The following is an 18,036-nucleotide window of genomic DNA, read 5'->3' as shown; positions in this document are numbered from 1 at the left end:
ATCTCAGAACCGTTAGCAAGTATCTTCAAGAACTTAATGAGGCTGGTTGGGGTCTCAGAGCACTGGAGAAGGGAAACCCAGTATCTATGTTTGACAAGGGGAAAAAAAGAGGACCCAGTTAATGATAGACCAGTCAGCCTAACTATGATACCTGGAAAGATACTGAAAAAAATATTAAACCATCACTGCATAAACATCTAGAGGTTATAAGGAACAGCTAATACAGATGTCAAGAACAAATCATGACAAACCAACTGAATTCCCTTCTTTAACAGCCTAGTTGATATAGGGGAAGCAGCAGATATGATATATCATGATTTTAGCAAGGCTTTTGACACAGTCCCACATGACATTCTCATAAGCAAACTAGGGAAGTGTGGTCTAGAGGAAATAACTATAAGGTGAGTACACAACTGGTTGAGAGACTGTACTGAAAAAGTAGTTATCAGTGGTTTGCTGTGAAACTGGGAGTGTGCATCTAGTGGGGTCCCACAAGAGTCAGTCCTGGGTTCAGCACTATTCAAAAATTTCATTAATGCCATGGATAACTGAGTAGAGAATATGTTACAAAATTTGCAGGCTGTTACTAAGCTGGGAGGGGACTGTAAATTCTTTGGAGGACAGGATTAGAATTCAAAACAACCTCAACAAATTGGAGAATTCGTCTGAAATCAACAAGATGAAATTCAATAAAGATAAGTGCAAAGTATTTCACTTAGGAGGGATAAATCAAATCCACAACTACAAAATGGAGAATAACAGACTAATACTGCAGAAAAAAATCTGGGGATTAGAGTAGTTCACAACTGAATACATGCCAACAATATGATGCAGTTACCAAAAAGGCTAAAATCATTCGGGGTATATTAACACGAGTGTTGCATGCAAGACATGGGAAGTAACTGTCCCATTCTACTTGGTATTGGTGAGGCATCAGCTGGGATACTGCATGCAGCTCTGGCCACCACACTTAAGGAAAGATGTGGACAAATGGAAAAGAGTCCAGAGAAGAGCAACAAAAATAAACAAAGGTTTAGAAAACTTGACCTCTGCGGAAAGGTTTAAAAAACTGGGCATGTTTAGTCTTGAGAAAAGACTACTGAGGGGGGACCTAACAAGTCTTCAAATATGCTAAGGGCTGTTCTAAAGAGGACAGTTATCAATTGTTCTCCATGTCCACTGAAGGCAGGACAAGAAGCAATGGACTTAGTCTGCAGCAAGGGAGATTTAGGTTAGATATTAGGAAAAACTTTCTAACTCTAAGAGTAGTTAAGCTCTGGAGCAGGCTTCCAAGAGAGGTGTGGAGTCCCCATCACTGGAGGTTTTTAAGAACAGGTTGGCCAAACATCTGTCAGGGACAGTCTAGGTTTACTCTGTCCTGCCTCAGGTGGATGTGAGGACTTCTCAAGATCCCTTCTAGCCCCATATTTCTATGATTTTTTGGTTTGAGAGTTTTCATTTTTCTGATCAAATACTTTGCAGCCATCATTCCCTGATCAGCTTTAATGTTCTTGTTGCTTTATTTAGAGTTTCCTAATTGTTAGCAGAATTTTGGATTTTACACACAGACTTTTTCTACTAAGAAGTTTAATCTTTTTGTAGTTTATATTTTTGGTTGAATGCAGAATATTCTTGAAAAGTATCAAGTGAGGGAAAGAACTATTGTTTTTAATTTCTGAGAACATACAGGAGAGTTTTATACCTAGCTGAAGTGTTGATCTTACTTCTACATCTGATTGGTTAAATTACATGCCTAGGGTGTCCTTTCACTCCCCCAGAACTCAGACCAATCACAGCTCACAGATTAGACTCTTCTAGCAAATACTCTGTGGTTCATAAGATTATTAACTACAGGTCTACACATGTATTATTATAAGGGAATTGAATAGATATTTAAAATATTTAAATTATTTAATATTAATATTTGAGTAAATATGAGATTAAGTACATTTAGCACACTAAGAATAATTTATAATTTTAAGAGTGATCATATTTAAGAGTAAAGGGGAATGGTACGTGGGAAAAAATCACATTTGATAAGAGTTTGTAGCCAAATAATGTTAAGATTTTCAATATTTTGTTCTTTGTTTATAGCAATCTGTAAAATGCTCTAATGTGGTGAAATTGAAATAAATTAGTTTAAAAACATGCATTCATAATTTTAATTATAATAATTATATATTTTAATCTAAAACTGCACTAGTATATATTTTCAAATTAGTTTGAGGATTTGTAAAACTGATTTAAGTATATGATTTAAAAAAAATCAGATTTATATCTTGATTAAAATCAATTCAAATCATCTTGACTGCTCTGTTCTTGTTTCTGGTCAAACAATTTTGCACAATTACTAACACAAACCTAGCTCCATCTCCTCCTGAATATGCCTCGAGTAGATCAATTTAGCATCATCCAGGTCTCTGTCAAACATGGTGATAAGCCGAGGATATTTGTCAGAGGCACTGGCAGCTATCACTGGCCATTCCAGAAGGCTCCCAAATATGTCCAGCAACTAGGGAGAGGAACAAACAGAAAAGAAAAGAAAAAAATCACAGACCCAGCTTCTCCAGCAGCCCCTGGTTGCTATGAACCTCTTTAAAGGCCATGAACTCTCAATACTGTATTCAATAAGGGACGGTTTTGAAAAAGAAAAACTGTACTGATCACAGTCATTTTTCCAGAAAATCCCATCCCTCATTCACAAGCATTTCTCAAGCTTTCTCCATAATATGCAGTGCATTTCAATCATCAGAGCTGGTCAAAATTTGTCAAAAGAAAATTATTTTAAATCAAAAAAATTGCTTTTTTATCAAAATGTTAGTGAAATCATTAGTGACAATTTCACTCACCGAAACCATGTTTTTTCATAAAAAAAAAGATGTTTATTTAACAAAAAATGTAAACACCACATTTCAGGAGCCATAAAAATATTAATAAAATCACGTCATGAAATAGTCTTGAAAATGAAAAACAGGTCCATGTGGAACCCTGCTAAATGGGATCAACATTGACCTTTTGAACTTCCTCACCAAATGTTTTGCCATTGTTCTGCCAGTCCCAGGAGGACTGAGAGAGGGAGTGTCTTGCGGACTAGCTCCCTTCCCAGTTCACCTCCCAACTCTTTTGTTCCTCTCTCTGACTCTACTTCTCCAGCTGGTCCTTGCCTACCACACTGCCCTGGAATAGCTGCCTGGCTCCTTATTTCCTTTCTATCCCAAAAGTTTCGGTCCCTGGAGGCCGCTGGCCATCCTAGTCCCTGAAGGCAATTCCTGTTTCCTCCCCTCAGAAATGAGATGCCTGGAAACCAAAACAAGCAGCTGTAAACAGGGAGGAGAGCTAGCCAGTTATTCATGCACCACAAACAAGTGCTCTGCGGACTAACACTAGCTCACAGGCTGCAGTGTGGGAATCACTGCTCTGTTGGCTTGTATAGCAGCACAAATATGCAATGCATCTCCCTGGGCATCCAAGCTGTCACCTTATTAACCCTTCACAACAAAGCAACAAACAAAAAACCAAATGGTGTATTATAGCTAGAGATATGCTTTCATTTAGAAAAGCAGTCGGCGTGTCCGGAACATGGCACTGTCAGAGCACAGCTATGGACAGGTAGTTTGTTTGGGAGAGGATGGGGGCACCTGTACAAAAAAGAGCTTCCTTTCTTTGGCAAGAATCACAGACCTTGAAGGCATGCTCCAAGCCAGCTGCATCATCAAAAGCCTGGCTGAAAATAGTTCCCAGCCTTCTGTCCACATCTTCCACTTTCTGCTTAAAGTCAGAGGCATCATGTTCAAACTCCTAGGGAAATGGAGCACATCAAGCTGTTATACTATGTTAGAGTGAGGAACATTGTACTTGACAAGAATCACTCTGCTTTGGACACTGTCCCCCACCCCTTTCCTGCATATCAAGAGCGGGAAAGGGCAGATCCTCAGCTGGAGTAAATCAGCGAAGCTCCACTGACTTCAATACAGCATCACCATTTTACCCCAGCTGAGGATCTGTCCCTAAGTATCTACAAGCCCATTTGTCCTGTGCATGGTCATGACTTAAGTGCTGTTATTTTTCAGTCATGCAGACTGTAAAAATGTTTTTTTGGGGGAGTGTACTGTAAGTCACATCCTTATGTCAGAAATCTTGCAAATGCACTTTTGCTCTGATCACAAGCTTACTGTAAATGGGACCATGTTGAAAGATAATGGAATTGCCTCAACCTATTCTTCATGCATCAATTTTAATAAATGCTTTGAAGTTTGAGAGAGAAAACTAGGTGGTGGTGGGTTTTTGGTTTTTTTTTTAAACAAAAGATAAATAATTTTGAACCATGCAAAGAATCACAGGGACTTGTGTCATAAACAGATAGCTAAGGGTTAACGTCTCTTTCACCTGTAAAGGGTTAACAAACAGCGAACGGAACACCTGATGAGAGGACCAATCAGGAAACAAGATACTTTCAAATCTGGGTGGAGGGAAGCTTTTGTGTGTGTTTCTTTGTTCTCTGTCCATGTTCTCTCTGGGATCTGAGAGTGACTGGACGTACTACAGACTCTAATTTTCTATTCAAGTAGTAAGTGCAAGTAGAAAGGCGGTTTAGTCTTTTTAATTGGTTTTCTTTATTTGCAAATGTGTATCTGGCTGGTAGAGTTTTAATGTGTATTTGGCTGGAAGAATTTTAAATTGTATTTCTGCTGGAGGAGACTTTTCTCCAGTTTCTATAAGCTGAAAAACCCTGTAATATTACATCTTGAATTTACAGTGATTATCTTTACTCTTTCTGTCTTTTATTAAAAACTTTCTTTTTAAAGACTGAATTTATTTTTTACCCCTTGTTAATGCTAAGGTATTGAGTCTGTACTCACCAGGGACTTTGTGGGAGAGAGAGGTGGGGGGGAGGTAAATTTCCTCTGTGTTTTAGATTCACGGAGCTTGAATCTGTCTCTCTCTCCAGGATAACCCAGGGAGGAAAAGCCTGGGAGTGGGGGAGAAGGGGGGGAAAAAACCTGATTTCTCTTTGTTGTGAGACTCAAGGAATATGGGTCTTGGGGTTCCCAGGGAAGGTTTTGGGGAGACCAGAGTTTATCAGGCACTCCAAGTCCTGACTGGTGGCAGCTTATCAGATCTAAGATGGTAATTAAGCTTAGAGGAATTCATGCTGGTACCCCATTTTTTTGGACTCTAAGGTTCAGATTGGGGAAATATACCGTGACAACTTGGCAATCGGTCAGTCAGATTTCAGGCTTCTTAACCTGGACAAAACTTCTTAGCCTGCATCAGCAAGGGTCCTGGCATTCTGGGTCTCCAATTTTCTCTAGATTCCCTTACAGCACTGGCTCATGGCTGGCACAGCTGTAAAGGGGCCATAGCTGATTCATTAACAAACGTGGTTCGGAAAATCCCGTGAGAGGCAGGAGAGAACAGGATCCAAATCCAGCCTCTTCCAGAGGCAGATTTCTGATCCTAGCAGCCACTTTTGTGACCTCCCTCCCCAAGTAAGAACTGTCTGGAACAATATCAGTCTGACAGCTGAGTTCAACAGTAAAACCCCGACAGCTATCACAGATTTTAGACATACCATAGAGACTCTACTGCTGTGGATTGCAGATGGCAAGACACAGCCAGTGACCGGAGGGGAGTCCTTCTATTACCTCATTGGCCCCAGCCCCAAACTGGACAGTTCCATTTACTAATACTCAGGGAGGGAATGGTTATTTTAGCTTGTCTCTAATGCACTATTACATACCTATATCACAGTACAAGAAATAAATATAATTCCATACAATAACCATGTCAAAAGAATATCAAGCTCACTGAGGCACTGAACAATAAAAAAATGCTATCTGCAAGGTGCCTGTGCAATCTTAACTCTGCCCTTTGTACATATGCATGACACAGTGTTTAATTTCATGAGCACACAGTGTAGTTTCCACAGGACCCATGCCTCCTTCAGTGAGCAGGGAAAGAAGCAGACACCCAAGCTATTTTTATCCTCATTGTTCAATGTGTACATTGCTAGCATAAGTGCCCTGGCGGGCTGGGCCGGTTTGTTTACCTGACGCATCCGCAGGTTTGGCCAATCACAGCTCCCACTGGCCGCGGTTCGCCGCTCCTGGCCAATGGGGGCAGCAGGAATCGGTGAGGGCCGAGGGATGAACCAAAGTAGTGGTCAAAACTTTGCTACTATAAAGCAAGATCAGGCTGTGAACAAGAGGCAGCCCCTGCTCAGAGAATCTGGCGAGAATAGGACTGATATTGCAAAAACGCACATAAGAGGTGCTAGGCACAGAGCACTCAGGCAAACACATTCCAGAAGGGTAGTACCAAAACACCCCATACTAAGAATGGTATAAACACATTCCCCAAAGAGAACAGGAACACACTGACCCATCCTAAAGATAAGGCCAGGATGACAGTATGATGGATAAAGATGTACAAAGTAATGAGTGGTAACTAGCTACGTCAGAGGGGCAGTACGTAACTTGTCTGTATTAATGTATAAAAAGATATCTCAGAGGGAGTGTCTTTGGCTGGCCTAGGAGATAATGGAAAGTCCCAGCATTAACTAAGCTAGTCCATTGCAACGGGTATACATGTGTTAGCATACCTGAAACCATTGAGCCAGGACATTAGAACCATGCTTCGTTGACAATAAACCTGACCAAGTGCCTTCGCTACGAACCAAGTCTGTGGTTATAGGGCAGTTTGATTGGAGCCTGCTACACGGGCTATCTGGCCAAAGTCAGTACAGCATACAGACAGAACACACACACACGGCCAAACATCTAACCACAATTCTGCTATAAACGTGTAAAAACGTACCCACTGTGGAAACCCAGATTAGAATACAGCCTTTTCATGCAACCTGCCAGGGGCCAAAAGCACCCTTCAGTCCATGGGCAAAAATATCAGGAAATGATGCACTGAGGGAGGAATAGGCTGGAAACAAAGCTAGAGAATTTCAAGTGGATTTGGGATTTTTCTAGAATGAACATGCTTCTTTGAAAGCATTTACACACAGTTAGTTCTCCTGGAGTTCTGTACCACCTACCATGCTGTTTGTGTCGAGACAGTCATAACTTCGGTCTGAAAGTACTTTGTACACCTCCTGGAACTCTTCATACATGCTCAGGACCTGCTGGCTCAGCGCCTTTCCTCTTATCCCACTAAACTCTAGCTTTTCCAGCTTCATTATGTCCAAGGCTGTTGCTAGGAGATCCTTCAGAGTCAATTAACAGAGGAACAAGTTAAGATGTTGACAAATTAAGATGTCAGTGATCAGCAAGTGCTTAGTGCCTGATATGGACTGACATAGGGCTGGCTACAGCACAAGTCATGCATCTCACAGGGGCTCTGTAACTCATGGGCTGGTCATATCTTCTCTTTCTCCAACCCTGCTGCTAGAGCTGGAAGCATCTACGCCCTTTCCACCAGTGGTGACGCAAAGGGAGGCAACTCGAGGAATGGTTTAGTCCTTTCCAATTTCTTCTCAGGGATTCTGCAAATTGTGAAGTCAGTCTTGGGCTGAAGATTAGCCAGAGGGAAGGTAATGAGATACAGGGGGAAGAGAGAGGGATACTTCAGTGGTTTGAGTATTGGTCTGCTAAACCCAGGGTTGTGAGTTCAATCCTTGAGGAGGCCATTTAGGGATCTGGGGCAAAAACCACTTTGGGAATGGTCCCACTTTGAGCAGGGGTTAGACTAGATGACCTCCTGAGGTCCCCTCCAACCCTGGTACTCTATGTAATGTAGGGGGTGGGGACATCTATTAGATCTTTTGCAAAATTTTCAAAAACATCTAAGGCCTGGGTGTACAAAGGGAGTTAAGCACCTACAAACCTGTTTTGGAGACCAATGTCATGCACAAAACTGCCACCAAACCCTTCAGGTGCCTAAACTCACTCAGAGCCTAAGATCCTACAGTAAATGTTCCCTAATACCTATGTCCCTACCTCTGACCATATGCCCTGCTGCCTCCCTGTGGGCATCTTCCCACCTAACTCCTACCTAAGCCACAGAGTGATTCACAAACCATGGGAAGAAATGGAGATAAGAACCAACGTAGCCACCTAGGACCAGATTTTCAAAGGTATTTAGGCAACTAAAAATGCAGATAGGTGCTTTGTGGGATTTTCAAAAGCAGCTAGGTGCAGACTCCTGAGATCAAGGGGAGTTCTGCACTTGGGGTTGAATGCTGCCTATTAATTTCATTTGGTGGCCCCTAGTTCTTATGTTATGGGAACAAGTACATAACGTTTCCTTATTCACTTTCTCCACACCACTCATGATTTTATATACTTCTATCATATCCCTTAGTCTCCTCTTTTTCAAGCTGAAAAGTCCTAGCCTCTGTGACAAACTGGGGGGTTTTCTTGGATTTTCTGTGTTTTCCAGTGGGTTGCATGCAGAGAGAGTGGGACTCAGTGTCCCCAGGCTTTACTTGTTTAATGAGGTGAGGAGAGAGGGAGTTTGTTGTTACAGAGGACTGGAGAGGGAACTCGGGACCCCGGCTGATAGCCTGGAGGATGGAGACCCCAGCGACTGGTGATCTGGTGCCCTAGGGACACAGCTCAGGAGTCACAGCCAGTTCTGGCCAGTGGGAGGACAATGGGCTGCAAAGAGAGGACCCTGGTGACCTGACCAGACGGTTCCAGCCAGAGGAGGCCAGAGGAGGGCTGAGAGGAGAGGAGACCCAGGCCATCCTGTTTACGACCCTGGTTATCTGGAAAGAAGATAATGGGCAGAGGCAGGGCTTGGGGCCAGGGATATTGGAAGCCTAGCTGGGAAGCAGGGGGGCTCTGGGCTGGAGAGGGGGAGCAGGCAGAGCCAACCTGGATGCAGGGGGACTGGGATATGCTGTGCTAAGGGAAGCCAGGCTTGAGGCCCTGAGAGTTTCCTTTGCTGTGTTCAACTCTCAATAAACCCTCCTGTTTTATGCTGGCCGAGAGTCACTCCGGTCTAGAAAACAGGGGTGCATCAACCCCTTCGGGAGTGAGAAGGCCCGGGAGGTCCAGAGCACGTGGACTCCCTGAGGGGGCCCACAGCGAGAAACAGGTGTGCTAAGGCTCAGAGAGGTGTGGCTCCAGGAGGTGGAAGGGCCTGACCCCAAAAGACAGTGGACCCCCGAGAAAGGCTGTCTCACTGATAGGGGCACCCCCCACGGACTGCACAGGGCCATGACTGGGCACGATCTGTGAGTCCAAGACAGCCTCTTTAATCTCTCCTCATGTGGGACAAGTTCCAAACCCTTAATCATTATAGTCGCCCTTCTCTGAACCTTTTCTAATGCCAGTATATCTTTTTTGAGATGAGGAGACCACATCTGTACACAGTATTCAAGACGTGGGCGTACCATGAATTTATATAAGGTAAATAAAATATTCTCCATCCCTTTTTTAATGATTCCTAACATTTCGTTTGCGTTTTTGACTGCCACTGCACAGTGTGTGGACGTTTTCAGAAAACTATCCACGACTACAAAATCTCCTTCCTGATTAGTTGTAGCTAAATTAGCCCCCATCACATTGCATGTATAGTTGGAGTTATTTTTTTCAATGTGCATTACTTTATATTTATCCACATTAAATGGTCATTTGCCATTTTGTTGCCCAATCACTTAGTTTTGTGAGATTTTTCAAAGTTATTACAGTCTGCTTTGGTTTACTATTGGTAGTTAGTATCAGTCTGCAACTTTGCACTCACTGTTACCCTTTCTCCAGACATTTATGAATAAGTTGAATAGGATGTCCTTGGACTGATCTTGGGAACACAGTTACCCTCTCCATTCTGAGAATTTACCATTAATTCCTACTCTTTGTTTCCCTGTCTTAACCAGTTTCAATCTGAAAGGATCTTTCTTATCCCAGACAACTTAATTTACATAAGAGCTTTGGTGAGGGACCTGTCAAAGGCTTTCTGGATCTAAGCACACTATGTCCATTGGATCCCTTGTCCACATGTTTGTGACTCTTCAAAGAACTCTAATAGATTAGTAAGACATGATTTCCCTTTACAGAAATCATGTTGACTTTTGCCCAACAATTTATGTTATTCTATGTGTCTGACAATTTTATTCTTTACTATTGTTTCAACTAATTTGCCCAGTACTGATGTTAGACTTACTGGTCTGTAATAGCCAGGATCACGTCTAGAACCTTTTTTAAATATTGGCATTACATTAGCTAACTTCCAGTCATTGGGTACAGAAGCTGATTTACAGGACAGATTACAAACCATAGTTAATAGTTCCACAATTTCACATTTGAGTTCTTTCAGAAGTCTTGGGTGAATGCCATCTGGTCCCAGTGACTTGTTATTGTTAAGTTTATCAATTAATTCCAAAACCTCCTCTAATGACACTTCAATCTGTGATAATTCCTCAGATCTGTCACCTACAAAAGACGGATCAGGTTTGGGAATCTCCCTAACATCCTCAGCCTAGAAGACTGAAGCAAAGAATTCATTTAGTTTCTCCACAATGACTTAACTAAACTGGATCTTTCAAAGATCTCTCCTGCACTACCTGCAGAATGCAGGCTATCGGAGTGCTATTCCAGTGAGAGAGCAGATTCGTTAGACTGGTACAATTTAAAACAGGACAAAGACAAAGTGGAAGGGAAGAGAAAGAAATGAGCCTCTCTCCCAGGACATCTATCTGCTAACCCACATTTAATAGCTATTACAGCTGTTGTGCAATCTGTTTTAATTATGTCAAATATCTTCAAGGTAAAAATAATAACACACAGACAAAAGTCCTGTCTCACACTGTTCTAGTAGGGCTGCTTGGGAATGAAAAAAAAAACGGAAGGAAGGAAGAAAAAAGAAATGCTGGAGTTTCCTATGGATTTCCTCATGAAGAGGCTGGAGGTCATTATGTTTCTAATTATGATGAGGCTTAGGACAAATTTAATTGCACCTCACAATGAATGCAAAGCTGAGTATAATTGGGAAGGGTGCTCACCCAGATCACAGATCCTATGCCACTTTCGCTGCAGCTTGAAGGGTATATTATGAGGCACACGTTGGTAACTATTGCCCAACTTTAAACCAAAAAAACCTAAGTTATCTGCAGCCACACAATGAAAATCGCAGCTGAAAAATCTGTTTTCTTTCTAGCTCCCACCTTCCTAGCATCTAAGCAACTAGCAAATGGTGCACCAGATCCTTAGCACAGTTACGTTGCATAATTACTTCATTGTTCCTATTGTTCTCATTATGAATTGTAATTACAAATGTCTTTATTTATGTTTGTCTTGTTAGAATGGCCAGGGTAATTTGGTTTACTGCATACCAGCACTTAGTGGAAAACATCATTCTGAAAAGCTTTAATATGGACATTAGTGATTGCGGAGTTTTCTGCTGTGTTAATTAAATGGGGTGCATAAAAAAATGCAGTGAGCTCAGCTGCAATCAATAGTGCTTTGTATTCAGTTGCAGTATATCCTCTGAGAGATAGCGAGAACAAAATGTTCTCATTTAAACTGTGCTTTTGCTAAAATCAGGCAAATGCTAACCTCAGGCTGGGGCAGCAATGAAAGAAGAGAGTCCCCTTAAAGGTGAAGTGAAAAGTTTCTTAATATACATATGTGTGTCAAAGAATGAAAATCCTTAACAGAATGGCATCTGCGTTCAGCTCCTAGCACACTGGGTCCTGATCCCAGGCTAGAGTTTCCAGGCACTACCACAACACAGGTAAAGTCAGAACGAATATATATAGTGTAGGCCTGGTAGAGTCAAGAGCTAGATACCCATCATGCACTGTTCCAGGAGCCCATCATCAAGTTTGAAGATGTCAGCTGATAGTGCATTGCAGTGGTGGAAATCTCCCTCCCCTGAAGGCCCTCTCATTTTGTTTTTCTCGACTTGTATCGAGCACTGTAACATGCAGTTAGCATACCTTTGTCCCTACCACCAGGGGTGAAAGTAACTTACAGGACTTACCGATACTGCTGGAGTCCTGAGGGGGGCATGGCCTCATCCGGAAGAAGCGTGGCCTCTGAAGATTTAAAGGCCCTGGGGAACCAGCTGTGGCTGGGAGACCCAGAGCCTTTAAATCAACCAGGGGCCCCCAGCTGCAGAGGGGGCTGGGAGCCCCCTGGGGCTCAGGGGCAAATTAAAGGTCCCAGGGCTCTGTCCACCAGGGGGAACCCCAAGCTTTGCGGGGCTGGGGCAGGGATTTAAAGGGCCCAGAGCTCCCGCTGCTGAGGGAAGCCTGGAGCCCTTTAAATCCTGGCCCCAGCCCAGCCACCAGAGCCGTGGCCAGGATTCAAAGAGCTCTGGGCTGCCTGCAGCTGCAGGGACTCTGAGCCCTTTAAATCCCGGCCCCAGCCCTACCTCCGGAGCCGCGGCTGGGATTTAAAGGGCTCTGGGCTGCCCGCAGCGGCAGGGAGCTCTGAGCCCTTTAAATCTCAGCCGCAGCCGGGATTCAAAGGGCTCTGGGCTGCCTGCAGCTGCGGGCAGCCCAGAGCCCTTTCAATCCCCAATGTGGAAGTCGATGCAGTCCAGCATGGTATACTGGCTCTTGCCAGTATGCCGTACCAGACCGGCTTACTTTCACCTCTGCCTATTGAAAGCACATGACTGTAGCTGGGTGGTTACTCCGCTCCTGCACTGAAGGGCTTAAAACAGCCCTGCCAGGGGGCTGTGGCAGGGAAAAGTTGGGCTGATTGGCAGAGCAGCCGCAGCTGGGCCATGCCCCAATCTGACCACAGCTGGCCTGTATAAAAAGCCTGCGAGCCAGAGGCCCAGGATAAGTCTCTCTCCAGGCTGGGAGACAGCAGGGCCTGGCTGCCTGCAATAAGGGTACTGGAAGTGAAGCAGGGCTGGGGAGAGCCAGGGGAGCAGGGGAGCTCCAGGCTGGCAACTCCCCAGGCTGCAGGGCCTGGTCCAAGGCCCATAGAGGTACTGGGAGGCAGAAGAAGGCAGCAGGTCTGAACCCCCTTGCTTATGATGAGTGGCTTTTACACTGCAGTCTGCCCCAGGGAGCAGAGGCTAGATGGTGACTGGCAGTAGCCCAGACTGAGACAAAGTGGGAATAGAGGGTTGGGGGTTCCCCTGGGTGGGGAGACCCAGAGACTGCCAGGTATTGCCAGGGGGCAGCACCCCAAACACAAGGAGCAGCGGGTTCTGGGGGGGACATGGGAGCCAGTGGTAGCGGGACACTGGGCTGAAGAGGGCGCTGCAGAGGCTGGAAGAGCTAATTCCCTGGATAACCAGCAGGAGGTGCCTCAGGGGTGAGTCACGCACCATCACACTGACGCTACAGAGCCACAATGTCATCAGTTGGTAGGGTTGCCAGGCATCCAGTCGAAAAGGGGACCTGACATTGTCCACATTAGTCTTCTTGCCGAGAGCACAGGAAGAGCAGCAGCTGCTTCTGGAGCCTAGAAGAGCTGCTCAGCTGCTGACGAAGAGAACTGACTGGCTCCCGGACCCAGCTCCAGCCTCTCCAGAGGCCACTGCCGGGCAGCTGCAGCTCTGGGCTCTCTTAGCAGCAGTGTGATGGGGGGCTGCCTACCATCCCCAACTGAGCCCATGCAGAATTTCAGGGGGTACTAACTCCTGCCTAGCACCCTCTGACTCAATGCTGTGAAGCGCAGGCCAAGGACACCAGCAGGGGATTAGCACTGTGTGGGGACATGGGGCACAGGGCCTGTGGGGTCCTCCACAGACTGGATGGATTTAGACAAACATCTCAACTAAATTTAGATTATACAGCTAAGGTGGGGCTATGCGGGGCTGGAACGGGCAGTTTCTTGGCCAGGGGGCAGAGCCGGCTGGGGCTGTAGCAAGGGGCTTGGCTAAGGGGCTGGGGCTGTAGCAGGCGGTTTGGCTCTTGAATTGGGTTGCAGCCTTTGAGGTACCAAACCCAGGACATCTGGGATGATCCCAAGCCCACAGACCTGGCCAGCTGGCAGTGTGTACTGAGCACCATACAGATTTCCTGGGACAGCTACCTTAAATAAAGGGACGATCCTGGGAACACTCAGACAGATGGCAGCCCTGCTGTTGAGGGGCACCCACAGCCCCAGGACTGAGATTGGGCTGATGGATTTCTAGCTCCTGTGTGCCGTGAAGCCCAGTACATGCCACACATTTCCCTTTAGAGGGCTCTGCTTCTTTGGAGTGAATAAAACACCAACACCAGCCCAGAGAGAGGGACCCAGGTGTATATTCCGCATGTTCTTTAGCCAGGTTATGGTGCAACCTGGGTTATGGCCCCTGCCGCACTTAGCAAAAAATTGATTGGAAAAATGAGAAGGCTCCTTACCTACAAGGTGGATGAAGGGGTTTGTTGTCGAAAGTGGATTTATCTCTGCAAAATGCTGTCTCGGGTTTCACGGTATTTCAAGACCAAATACTCACCTCCACCATCTTAAGTCTTCTTAGGAAGCTGTCCAGCCGTGCAAACACCATGAGGGATTGGAAGTCCCATTCTTTCACTCTTTGGCCTGGTTTAAAGTATGTGTGGAGATTTTCCCGTCTATCCTCAAACGTCTGCTTGAAATAACTCAGGATGGCGAGCACCTCCCGCACTTTGCCCAGACTTTCTTCTGCTTCCCCCTTCAGAATGTCTTCTGGGGTCAGGTAATTCCAGGCCTATGATGATAGAGTCAGAATTCAAGTTCTGCTGCCCTGACGGTCCGGTTGGGTTTTTGGGCTGGCTACATTTAAATGTGTCTCTCAAACCAAACAATGTTTTTAAAAAAATCATTATATGGGGGAGCCTCAGGGGATGAGGAGATGACATGCCTTTTTTAATAAGCTTTCCTTAGCAAATCTAAAGATCTGGGGATGAAATCCAGGGACACCTTTCCACAACTCCTGCCTGCCATGAACACAGACGCCAGAACTCCAACTCCACGGACTATTCCCAGAGCCCAAAACCCAGTGCTAGCATGAGAGAGCTAGAAGGCCTTTCTAAGTGATGGTCTGACACCCAGCATCTCACTTGGTTTCAGGACTGATGGTTCCACAATGGGGTGGAAAGGCAAACCTTACTTAGCCTCTGACTGCTAAAGGGGGAGGTGAGGTCCTTCCCCCTCTGGAGAAGCAGCAGCCTTTCCCTCAGGCTGTAGAGTCCAGGAAGCCTGTGGAGAGCCAACGGGCCAGCTGCCATTTTGTTTTACAAAACCATGTAATGAACTCTGTGATGCCATAAGCTTTGTTTTCACTTGGCTTTTTCATTGCAATCTGCTGGGGGCTTGATCACTATTATTTATACAACACCAAGCAGAGCTCTGAGCACTTCACTGTGCTCTGACCTGCAGACTCTACAAACTGGGGTGCGTGCAAATGCCATAATCAGAAACTCCCAGTTTCCCTCAGCATTCCTCTGTTGAACACATGGGAGAGTTTGTGCCCCATAGAGGCAAGAGATTCTGCTCTTAAACCATCAGATCTTGAAGAGATCCACAGGAGGCAAGGGGTAGCTTCACAGAACTCCCCCAGCAGCTGCTGCCTCTGGAATTCCCTGGGGGTCAGGCACAGAGGGGAAAGGCAAGCATTACTGGGGACTATCTGCAGTGATTGTGTGGTTTTCTGTGGCTGAGAATCCAGCAGAAACCCACTAGCCCTGCTCATGGCCTCCTGGCAAAGCTGGGACCACATGGAACTCCAGAGAGAGGCTTCCATGTGACCTGGGTGACCATGCTATGGAAGTGCCACCACCCATTAATAAGACGCTTGGAATTGTGGGTGTTCATGGAAGTGCAGGGAGCACATGTCTAAGTGGATAAAAACACAGCTGAAGGACAGATGAGATGCAAGATAAAAGCCAAATGTCTGAGCAGCTCTCTTTGGTGCAAAGCATTAGCACTGCAGTATTAACATTTCTCCAAACTGTTCTAAGCAGACGTGAGCTCTGGCACTGGGGGGCACAGTGGTTTGTGATGGCTTTCATGTCTAACATGGATGGATGTGCAGCCCAGACACTACATGGCTGGCAGAATCAAGTGCCTGCATGAAACAAATCCCAGACAAGTCTAGTGGAAGATGTGAAAGCGCTGATACCTAGGGTCAAGGTGCAGTGTTGCAAGTGGGGCGTATCCTGACCTTGACCCCTACCCCATCTGTGGAAGCCTTGAGATAGAAATTTCTAACTGAAATCTGGGGTTCGAGGAGTGGTTTAAAGGGTCCAGGCCACCTACTTGTTGGATGAGAAGATTGCAGATTTCCTGAAGCAGCACTATGATCCGTGCAGGCGTGTTGTAGTAATTGGATGTGGCCCAGATTAAACAAACCATGTGGAGCAAGGGACTGATCAATGGCTTCACCTCATTAAACTCAACATTCTCTATCTCCTCCAAGACGTGCTGGAGAGGTGTCAGATGCAGGTTAATATCCTGGGCCTCAGTCAAAGCTGTGAAAATAAACCACACACATGAAAGGTGAGGTCTGTCCCTCCCTAGCATGCAGCTATTGCCTGGGCTCTGATTATCTCTAATGTCATTTCACACCCACAGGCAAAAACTCAGCTCACAAAATAAATTAAGCCAATTTATTTGGAAAAATGAACAGCAAAGGGAAACAGAAAACAACATAGCCAAAAAAAACCAACATGGTGTTACTCCTTGGGACTCTGGATAAAGCCAACTTCTGTCTATTTCTGCATCAGTTTTACCAGTGTAAAATACACAAAAGCTGCTTATGAAGTAGTTAGGATCGCTATGCACCTAACATACCCCAAAGCCTGGAAACCATAACTGTTGTGCCTTTGAATGTTACTAACCTAGGTTAGTCTACAGCAGTGGCTCTCAACCTTTCCAGATTATCGTACCCCTTTCAGGAGTCTAACTTGTCTTGTGTATTCCAAGTTTCACCTCACTTAAAAACTACTTGCTTACAAAATAAGACTTAGCAAAGAAGGGTCTACAAAAAACAGTTCTGCAGGCTACAAACCTGATTGCCAATTGATACAAGAGTTAGTTCTTCAAGTATTACTCTCCTAAACAACTAATTTAGAACAGCCAGCTTGTCTCTCTAACACAGGGGTCCCCAACGCAGTGCCCGCAAATGCCATGGCGCTCGCGGGGACATCTAAATGCACCCATGTCCTGGCCGGCGGTCGAGCATCCGCCAAAATGCCACCAAATTTCAGCATTTCGGCGGTGACGCCTCTCGATGACGCTGCTTGCTGCTGACAAGCGATGTCATCAAGAGGCGTCGCCACCGAATTTCTACGGCATTTCAGCGGATGCTCGACCCCTGCCACGGTCCTTCGTCTGGCACTTGCCAGATGAAAAGATTGGGGACCACTGCTCTAACACTATTAACAGGATCGTTATGAAGGAGTGAGAGAGACTGGCTGTGATGCTGGCAGACCTCACTGAACACTGACAAATGCATAGCCAGAAACCAGTCTGGTTCACCTGTGAGTTAATATAGTTAAAATAGATATTAGCGTGATAAGGAAGTGTTTAGACTTTATGGAATGCTTTTAGGATGCTGCATGTATTATTCCTACTTATAATATCTGTATGCCATGGTATGAATTTATATTGAGCATTTGCATTGTAAACCTCTGTAACTGTGTAACTCACCTAACAGGAAAAGCAGCATTAATTAAGGTAAAGTGCTTGTCCTGCACACAAGGTAGCCCACTGAAGGCAAGTGTGGCATTGTGCAGCATCAAAGGACAGAGACCTTGTTCACTGTATTCCTGACTCCCTCTGGGAAGGGGAGCCCTGCACATGAACTCATCCCTTCAGATAGATTCTGGGGGGAAAGGGATAAAAATCTCTGACAAGGAGAAACTGAGTCTCTCTCTATGCTGTCTAGACTCTGAGGGGCAAAGATTCCTAACCATAAACAAGAGATCCCCATGCTGCTTGGCCTGGGTTAGCCCTAAATGACATACACAGCAGCTTATTAGAGAAACATCTACTCATAACTCATTTGTGTGTGTACATTTCCTGTTTTAACCCTACAAATAACTCTAATTTCTTTTCTTTGTTAATAAATCTTTCGTTTATTACAGGATTAGCTACACGCATTGTCTTCGGTTTGAGATTTGAGTACAATTGACCTGGGGTAAGTGACTGG

The 18,036-nt window shown here is 45.1% G+C and overlaps 1 protein-coding gene across 4 annotated transcripts in view; it reads right to left on the bottom strand.

Moving 5' to 3' along the window:
- The window catches only part of DNAH9 (dynein axonemal heavy chain 9), a 396,459-nt gene that overhangs the window by 359,699 nt on the left and 18,724 nt on the right, over positions 1 to 18,036 (bottom strand). For all 4 annotated transcript variants that reach the window (XM_075071725.1, XM_032803600.2, XM_032803609.2 and 1 more), the window contains 5 exons: positions 16,143 to 16,354; positions 14,359 to 14,592; positions 7,046 to 7,213; positions 3,682 to 3,798; positions 2,362 to 2,512 (listed from right to left, as the gene is read on the bottom strand). In XM_075071725.1, the coding sequence (XP_074927826.1) occupies positions 2,362 to 2,512; positions 3,682 to 3,798; positions 7,046 to 7,213; positions 14,359 to 14,592; positions 16,143 to 16,354 (882 nt within the window). The remainder of the gene's footprint in view (positions 1 to 2,361; positions 2,513 to 3,681; positions 3,799 to 7,045; positions 7,214 to 14,358; positions 14,593 to 16,142; positions 16,355 to 18,036) is intronic.

This window comes from Chelonoidis abingdonii, chromosome 13 (assembly GCF_003597395.2).
Source record: "Chelonoidis abingdonii isolate Lonesome George chromosome 13, CheloAbing_2.0, whole genome shotgun sequence".
Classification (NCBI taxonomy): domain Eukaryota; kingdom Metazoa; phylum Chordata; order Testudines; family Testudinidae; genus Chelonoidis; species Chelonoidis abingdonii.
The sequence above is the reverse complement of the archived record's forward strand: the minus strand, read 5'-3'. Positions and strand labels throughout refer to the sequence as shown.